Raw genomic sequence first — 9,739 nt, forward strand, 5'->3', positions numbered from 1 at the left:
TTTCGGATACCACAGCTTGCTCCTAAGTGAGCATTGCAATAATAGACAAAGGCGAATAAAACAACTCACATTGGGCTCACACAAAAATTTGAGATCATATTCTTACTGAATATTTGAAAGACGTGACCAAGTAGCCGTACGAGACCTGCGTAGATTTTACCTTATTGCCCAAGTCAACTTCAAATGACTTAAGTGAGAACGAAGAGAAAACATGCAAAATTTAGAATTTTATTTAACCACGGAAATAAGATACGGCGAATTGGTAACAATATTTCAACACTCAGAAGTGGACATACAGTACATTGGCCTGAGCGAGTTTTAAACTAAATATATTTGAAGGCCAAATAACAAAAAAATAGTTTGACCAGAAATTCTTAAGATATCTTAATCCAAAACCTAACACATACGTTACCACATTGATCACTTTTAGTGGACTGCTCGAAGACATTTTAAATGACGGATATCACAACTGTTGAAAATCGAAGAAATCGTTCACTGGACTGTTACCTTGTGACAAACTTGAAAACAAAGTAAGTTAACATTACCACATGGCTATACGAGCAAAGAAAAAAAAATGGAGTGGCAATTAGTTATTTTTAACAGCAGATCCAAGTATCTAGCCTAAGACTTACAATAACTTGCAAAATCGAAAGGTGATTACAAATAAAACTAACGGTTAACGCTTGTGCAAATTTTGGACATACTGCCAATTGCCACGGCTGATTTTCTGAATACGCAAGATATGACAGCACAACGAATACATAAGGTACACCTTGCAAAAATGAAACGGCTGGCCGAAAAGTTTCATTCAAATTATGTCGCCAAAAAAGAGGTTTTGTGGTTTCTTATTTAAACATGTTGCAGCGTCTAGCTAGATAATGGTAAGTCTCGAAAATACGTCAATGGGATTGAAAGGAATTTCAAGAACGATATATCAAGAGTAGGCTCATTTGCTTACGTGAAGGTAATTTTTGTTTTCTCAATGCAGCCAGACAAAACAATTTTCAGACATTTGAATAAAAATTCTACTTAGTTTCACCAGCCAAGACAAGCGAGGCTACTGCACCAGAGCATGCATTACAAGCAAGATCACATTTACTAACAGAAGCTATGAGCCAAACTAGTTGATGTGCCCTCGTTTAACCTTTCTTGTACAACAAATCGGTTCAACCCAAAACTGGTGTGATTAGTAATGACCGGGTTTGAAGGTAACGGCTTTACTTCAAATATTTGCTTATAACAATCGGTCGCTTTTGCCAGCAATTTGTATTCCTTAACTCAGCTCATTAACTGACTAAACTAGCGCGAACATCTCTCTGCACTATGACTTTAATCGATGAACGAGAAAACCAGATCTTGTGATGTATCTGCCGGTACAACATCCGGAACCATTTGATCACTGTAGTGAGGAACGGAGTAGAGTGATGATGGGAGAGAATGACCGCCCGAATGCCTTCCAAACTGATGGAGGATGCTATTGTCTAAAGTCCTGGTGTCACCTCCACTTCCCAGCACGAGACAGCTTCTAGAGGTGTCCCAACATTCACCTGTGCAAAGAAAAATCTTGCTAAAACGTTACAGCGACATCCAAGATCTTTGGTAAAAACGTCAAATTTCTTTGCACACAAACTGTGTGATCTTAGCTTAGCCACACTAATCAAGAAAACAGATCAATGCAGTAAACCACTGCCCTGTGGAATAATTAACAATTTGGCAAATTGAAAAACTTATGCCATAAAACGACAAAGCACCTTTACGCTTCAACCATGGATGATCTAGAATGCATTGAGCAGTCAAACGCTCGGATGGTTGCCTTCGAAGTAAGTTTCTGACAAGATCTCGGGACTCCGAAGAAAGGAACTCAGGGAGCTTGAAAAGACCCCGGCTTATCTTCGAAAACATGATCCTGGGATCGGACTCATGGAACGGATAGCGACCGACCAACCTAATTAAAACAAGATGTTTGAAACCAAGCGTCGATAAAACCTCTCATGGAAAAAAGTTTCCGTGTGTCATGTCCGAAAGCTATCTGCTGTGGACGTTTGCGATTTATACTACACGAAGAGCTTTGTTTCGGGATGAAGACCAGGCTTCTTTGAAGCAAAATTTAACTTTTTAACTTACGTTTTGTGTGTTTATTGTGTTTTTTTACGTAGTTTATTATTTGCAGTATTTAATAGCGCATTTTCCGTATTTTATTTATTGCTTAATAAAAATCTTTATTCTTACTGTTATGTTTATGCTTTTTTTAATGATTTATTGTGAGTGTAATTTGACACACCAAATCGCACCTAAATGACCGATCTTTGCACCTAAATATTCTGGCGAGTGATGTCACAGCACAAGCACCTATTTGGAAGGCATATCAACATATACATTACACAAATCATCAATATTCTGATGAGTGTAATTTACTTGAGACTACTAGCTCACTCAGACAGCCACTTTTTCCCACCTACCAAGACAAACGTACAGTAACTTACATGGTATACAACATTACACCGAGACTCCAGACATCAGAAGCCTTCCCTCGGTATGCAGTTTTTCCAGAAGGACCAGCTTCACTTTGTGACAATTTGGAACCACCAAAGGCAGCAGAACATAATATTTCTGGACTGGCATATGCAGGACACCCATGTCTACAAATTGTATTAAACACAGCTTTGCTATTACTGTATTACGCAATTAATGCACTCCATAAAAGCTACTTTAGGACTTCTAAACGTTTTGCAGTGAATGGTTGTAATAAGTAAAAGGTACAGAAATTAGGACAATGATTCTCAAAGTGAGTACTTATAGCTCCTTGACAATTTTATGCTTTGTTTCCTTGTGCTGAAGCATACTGGTCTTCTGTATATGCAAACAATTATTGGACACAAAAACCTTAATCGAAAGTACAAATTCAATTTTACCTATCAATCATATAATCATCATCACTGTCCAATACACAAGCATCGTCAAGGCTTTCAAGAAACAGAACAGTTCTGAAAAAAGAAATGAGTTTATGAAGCAAAAGTTAGTTGGCAGTACCTTTTCACAGTGATGCTACTGCAAAAAAAATCATTTGAAAATATATTTGTTACCTTTCAAAATCTTTAAAAATGAACTTTCGTAGCTTTAAATCACGTAAAACAATGTTGTTGCTGTGACAATGTGCCACTGCAGCAACTGCTTGAAAGAATAGTGGAGCAGCTATATTTTCTGGAAGTCTTCCTTTTGATCGAACATAGCTATGCAAGTTCTCCGCCCGAAATCCTTTACAAAAAAAAAAAAGATTAGCATTTTGTACAGACAAGTTACCCCAAATAATGACTCAAATGCAACTGTGAACTTACTGAATGCTGAAAAGTTTGGGTGTCCATCAGGATAATTATCGTTTCTAGCACTAGTTAAAACATTGATCTGATAAAAGTGGAAGTAAAAGCAACGATAAACAGGTTGATTTATTGCTTCACTGATGCTTCGCGCACCATGACAATGCGCATCCTCAGAGCGATTAATATACGAAATAAAATTAAAAAAGTTATACACTGCAGTGTGGTTTGAAGGTAAAGGCATAAAAATTTCCAACATTAAACGTATATTTATGTTTAATGTTGGGAGTTTTTATGTAATTTAATGCGGAAAGTAACTGCGGACACATCTTTTGGCCAACATTTAAAATAATGTGTTTCATTTTTTCTTGCCTTCAACCACACTGCAGACAGTATATATATAACTTTATAAATTTTATGTTGTATGTTATTTGCGTCATATCGGCATTCTGTATATGCACAGTAAACTTTAAATAAGTACATATTATTAATCTTTTAATCTGTTTAATGCATAATACTACTAGAACTAGTCATTTTAACTATTGTAGCATTTCATGATGCATTTAAGTTCACTTCACACGTTTGTCTGGACTAGCACTTCTCAACCAATGGGCCATGGAAACATTTTGTGGGCTACAAACCTACCGTATTTAAAAAAAATGTTGAATTTATTGAAAAATTTAGTTTTATTTGTGTCACTAGTGTATAGTTAATTTTACACTTATGAGTTTGTGTAGTAGTTTTAAATTGTAGTAACAATGTTGCTATTTTTTTCTAAAGAATGATACCACGGTAATTTACATTTTAACTATTGAAATAATCGTTTTGGCCACATGATGCAATTAATGCCTTCTATTGCATCATATACGGAGGTTGATTTAAAGCTGGTGTAACAGTGTGGTTCTCATAGAAAACCATTTGGGTTCATAAAAAGAATTTTGTAACTTGAATAATCATTTTGGGAGGAATGTAAATTCATTTAATTAATTGACACGGTATGAGTTAATTTATTATGTCTGAGCATACAGTTTTAGATGCCTACTTGAACTTCTGCATGTAGCCAGTTGAACAGATAATTATCTGCTTTGAATTATGTCCTGCTGTTTTTTGTTTTTAAACTGATTTTCTACATTTGAAACTAGCTTAAACACAAGCTACACTGTGTAACTAACACAGCAAGTACGGTAATGTAGAAAAAGATCAAAAGTAAACAGGAAAATCAATGATAAATACACATATCCTTGAGCATTTATTACCACAAATAAAAAAGGGACATTTCATCAAAACTCTGCAATCATTGGTAGAAAACCACCCAATCTGAAACCTATGGAGTTTGGTATCTGGTCAGTTTTTAGGAACATAGGTATCAAGAAACTGACTTGTGGAATCCTTGGAAATAAAATTTTAAACAGAATGGTCAAAAGTAATGCATGGCTACTGCATCTTATTTTCTAAATATCTACAAGTTGTGAATGCAAGAGCATGCATACAAAATAAAATGTCAATCTTTTTTATAATCTTATGTATATATATATATTTAGTTTTGTGTGTTGATTTTACAGCATACCATTTTATTATGTGGTGAAAAAGAAATGTAACTTTAATTAAAAGCGTTAAAAATCCTGCACTTAACTGTGCATTACTATGCACATTGCACATATCATTTATAATTTCCTTTGGTAGGAAGTAAAACAATGATATATGTCTCAGTTAGACACTAATCACAATGATGAAGTCTGCAATTTAGTTGTTAAGTACACATAGTCTGGTGAAGCAGATCATGGTGAAAAAACATTGTTGCATCACTCTAATGAGCAATTGTGTAATTCGATGATGTCATTCATTGATGATTCTTACAACTTCCACTTTTGATACAATTATGTACTTGCCAATTTGAGTACCAAACATTTGTTCCACAATACAGGGTGGGCCAAAAGTAGGCTTACAGTTATTAAACTTTTTTTGTATGCTGTTTTCTGTTTCTTTTCTGTTAAACAGTTTCTGTGTAAGATATAACGAGCATTCTTGAACTTTAAAAGTACCCACATGAAAACAATAAATTTACTTTACCCTACTTTTTATAACTCTAAGCCTACTTTTGGCCCACCCTGTACGCCACGGTATATTAACAGAAAACCAAAGGCTACGGTAGGTTTTATTGGTTGAATTTTTTAATACCTGGGTGTTTTTTTTGGGCCGGGTAAATGTCATCATTCCCAGGAATTGCCACTTTTAGTAAGTATTGTAGGTGTTCCTTACACCTACCTTGGTTCAACAGTCACCAGCAACCTGTCCTTAGATAAGGAAATCGACAGACGGATAGTCGGATAGCCAGGGCTGCAGGAGTGATGACTCAACTTGGGGCGAGAGTGTGGGACAATAATCTTTTGACACTTAACACAAAACTCAAAGTGTACCGGGCATGTGTTCTTAGTACTCTGCTGTACGGTAGTGAGTCCTGGACCACTTATGCCAGACAAGAAAACCGCCTTGATAGCTTTCACCTTCGTTGCTTGAGGCGCATTCTTGGTATTTCCTGGAAGGACAGAATACCCAACACCACTATTCTGGAACGTTCTTGCTCCCTGAGCATGCACCTTCTCCTCTGCCAGCGACGTCTACACTGGTTGGGGCATGTTTCCAGAATGAAGGATGGGCGCATTCCAAAGGACATTCTGTACAGTGAACTTGCCACAGGGAAACGCCCAGTAGGACGACCTGCATTGCGTTACAGAGACGTTTGCAAACGTGACCTGAAGCTAACTGACATAGACCCTGCCAGCTGGGAACTGATCGCAGCAAACCGCAGCAGATGGTGCTACGAAGTCAGTGCGGGTCTAGCAAAGGGTCAGTCGAGGCGGAGGAAGCAACTAGAGCAAAGAAAACAAAGAAGAAAAGAGAGACAGCAGCCTCAGAACTCCTCTGATTTCATATGTCCAAACTGTGGACGAGACTGCCACGCCAGGATTGGACTTCAGAGCCACATGAGAAGCTGCCGTACCCAGAGTGCTACCATCATCTGAAAAGATGCCTACCTTACAATTACAAATATCAAAGAATGTCAGTGGTCTCATAAATATTTTTAAGAAAAACATTCAAGAAGTATTACTGTTCAACAACATCAAGGCATAACCATTAAATCACACTAACATACAATTACAACCTGCACTAGTGTCATCACATTCAATGCTTTTCTCCATTGAATTTTGTGACATAGGCACACCAGGGTAATGGAATACATAAGCTTTTTCTGAAGAACAAACAATATCAACAACACTATTTATGTTTGGATGTGGAGTAACTCGAGAATAACCATCCACTGCTTTTCGATAATCACTGTTGCTGTACACCTAAAATAAAAGATTAACTTTCAATATAATATAAACTACACTAGAGTACAATTCATGCACAAACTTCTATCTTGTATATTATTAACTTGATAGCAATGGTGTTTATACCATAGAAACATATAATCCGATTTATACCTTCATTTACATTCACTGCACCATGACAATGTGTATGCTCAGAGAATAACACACATGAAATTTTAATATTAAATATTGCAGTATAAGTGATGACAAAAGAAAAGTTACATTAAAATATCTTTCATTACCGGTAACAAAGTAAAAAAAAAACAATTTATGTTTCTGCTTTAAACAATAAATGCTACTACTACAAAAAGTACTCAATACCAAGCAGAGTGAATTACATCAAAATTAGTTAATATATAGTTCACTAAAAACCTTAACAGCCTGTTTCACCTTAATAGGATCATCAGAAGAAACTTATTCAAATAGAATTACATACGTTTCTGCTTTTATTTTTTTATTCATTGAGTATGACCATTGCAACTACACATTGTTAGAGAAGTAAACAATTCTAATAGGCTAAACATTCAAACTTTTTAGTACATTCATTATTGTTTTCAGTTTAAAATGTTGTGTCCATGACATGTTTTATTGTTTAGGCTAACTATCTTTCTATACCAATCATAAGGCAAAACATATTACACAGTTTTGTTAAAAATACAAAGTCAAGTCAATTTATTTTGTTTTAACAGCGCCATATTTTAACAAACAAGCAGAATAAATGTAATTGACAAAACAATGCATTGTACAACTGTTGGTTAGATTATGGCGCAATTAGAATTTAAAATTTTATAATCAAAGAAATTAATGATCTTGTAAAGCTAACAGAATGCACACAACTACAAGAACTGAAAACATACCTTGCAAATATATTCTTTATCAGTGTTGTAGTCAACTGCCCGATAAACATTTCCAGAGTTGAGACCTTCCACATGCTCAACAAGAAGATATTTTCCAACAAGTGAAACTTCATGTGTTCCATCAGGTATAAAAGTTGGTGGAGTTGGCGAAGCTAAACCTGGCGATAAACTGTTTGTTCGAGTTCTTGGTTCATGTAAAGATTTTATTCTGGTGACTGTGTCATGACGAACTCTTTCAGGAGAATTGAGATCATTCTCACTTGGACTAAAGTGGCCTCTGCTAGCAGAGCCATTTCGGATCAAAATGGGAGCCGAGTGTTGGATGTTCATGAGGTTTTAAGGTAATGATCTTATTTTTGTACAAAAATTGTTCTTGAAAGTGCAGAGTGAAGCACATGAATGGCATACAAGGAAAGAGTCTTGTCATCAAATAGCAAAAAAACTTGAATACAAACAGATGAAATATTGTGATTGATTTACAGACTACAATAATGACTTCGGCTATGTTTGTGATAGAAAGATGTTGCTGCAAATAAAAATCTGCGGTGCAGATTTTTACTTTGGGCACAGTATGCCCAAAATGCTAACAACCACCGTTTTCCATGTTTCTGCAACAATGAAATAAATTCAATTTTTAAAAACTAAACGTTTTCCATCTAAAAGTCTGCCATCATAAGTGACACTGTCTTCCTCTCTTTCCAAGCAACAAACTATAATGAAAAATCACTACGAATTTATCTTTTAAGTCGATGAATACGCTGTACCTGGTGCTATTCCCTGGTAGCAGACTATGAAGTCTACACTTATTTACTACCAAAATCTAGCTATATATTCAAAGAGAGTATTTACAACTCTCCGCTTCATGAATGAAAAACCTCCACATTATTTTTACAACAAAATTATTTATATCTAAACAATAGAAACAAAACGTGTCTTTGATCATTGTATTATTTTGCAAATATTTCGTTAAATTCACTTTAATACATCATCGCGGAAGAATACAAAAGAGGAATGTCGCAATAACTTGTCTGGCGGTCTGTGTTTGAGCGCCGTATTGCGTCATAGTTGAAGCTCGGGCGGTTATTGTAAGCTATTACGCAATCGTTCTTCAAGATTTCGACAGAGCACAACAATGAGCGACCGAGAGTCACGTTTTCAAATCAGGCCTTTCGCTGTTCTGTTTGTTTGCAGATATTTCAATGTGGATAAATAAAAAAATGGAAAACTTAAGCCAAACTAGTTCTATGAGTTGTAGCGTAGTCAAGAATAGACTGTTGGAAACCAAAACCGCATGCCTTGGTTAGTCTTTAGCGCATGACTTCGTGAACGGAGTAACTTCAAGATTAAGCGGCGCTGGTTCGACTCTCGAGTTGGTCGAAATAATTCCTCGGCAACAACACTTCAACAAGCGGAAACTTCAATCTCGGTGACCGGGCTTAATCGCGTCAGTAGTTCAAAGCCTCTATCCTACGGTCCGCGATAGGTTTTTGTTTGGCCTGCGCCTGTTGTTGCACAATGTATTATTTTTGGCCGCAGACACACAGAAATCATACAAATTCATTTTAGCCTACATTTAATAAAAAAATTAATAAAAACAAAATTTTCTCACCGGTGAAGCCAGCTATAGGCGATATAAACGTTAGAATCATTGTTATGTCATAATTGCGAAATCAACAATTATTGTTGCAGTCGAGCATTCATTCGTCGTCATCGTCAGTAGCTGCCTAGCTGAGGGTACATTTGGACCTGCTGTTGGGTCCGGGATAATTTTAGGGGTTCAGAACCTTTTCAAGTGGCCCGGAAACACGAAGAAACCATAACGTGGATACAGTCAGGGCCAGATTAACCATTAGGCTAATAAGGCTACAGCCTTAGGCCCTGGAAAAATTCGGCCCTCAATTTCTTCTAAGGTTAAGTTTTTGTAAGACTGATAGTGATAGGCTACAGATCCAGCACCAGTAGCTACAGTTTTTGCTTCAAAACGAGTGACCGAGTTGAGTCAATACATATGAAGAGCCTATTTCCAAAACTACGTAGGCGCCACTTTTACCAAAATTGAGTTCAGAGCAGGGGTTCGCGAGCAGTGGCGTAACTAGGGAGGGGCGGCACGTTTGGGGGCGGCACTTTCAGTCTACGATTATTGATTTTGATTATAATCTGATAAAAAACGCATTTTATTTTCACATAGGGCCGGACA

At 36.5% G+C, this 9,739-nt stretch overlaps 1 protein-coding gene across 1 annotated transcript; it reads right to left on the reverse strand.

The window, feature by feature from the left end:
* Window positions 1–207: 207 nt before the first annotated feature.
* On the reverse strand, window positions 208–8,146 carry LOC145770019 (tribbles homolog 2-like). The gene is made up of 7 exons (XM_082581599.1): window positions 7,543–8,146; window positions 6,478–6,664; window positions 3,084–3,255; window positions 2,913–2,984; window positions 2,484–2,639; window positions 1,752–1,945; window positions 208–1,547 (listed from the first exon to the last, which is right to left on the reverse strand). The coding sequence occupies exons 1-7, from the start codon at window positions 7,870–7,872 to the stop codon at window positions 1,330–1,332; spliced, it is 1,329 nt and encodes a 442-aa protein (XP_082437725.1). The 5' UTR covers window positions 7,873–8,146; the 3' UTR covers window positions 208–1,329.
* Window positions 8,147–9,739: the final 1,593 nt, after the last annotated feature.

The sequence above is a fragment of the Aplidium turbinatum genome, chromosome 5 (assembly GCF_918807975.1).
Source record: "Aplidium turbinatum chromosome 5, kaAplTurb1.1, whole genome shotgun sequence".
NCBI lineage: Eukaryota > Metazoa > Chordata > Ascidiacea > Aplousobranchia > Polyclinidae > Aplidium > Aplidium turbinatum.

What these genes read in the sequence shown, in the direction of transcription:
- LOC145770019 (XM_082581599.1), bottom strand. Translation starts at nt 7,872, where the DNA reads ATGAACATCCAACACTCGGCTCCCATTTTGATCCGAAATGGCTCTGCT. An exon ending in GGTGTAATGTTGTATACCAT is followed by an intron (nt 1,946 to 2,483) that starts GTAAGTTACTGT and finishes TGTTTTAATTAG; the next exon opens with GTTGGTCGGTCGCTATCCGT. An exon ending in TCCATGGTTGAAGCGTAAAG is followed by an intron (nt 1,548 to 1,751) that starts GTGCTTTGTCGT and finishes TTCTTTGCACAG; the next exon opens with GTGAATGTTGGGACACCTCT.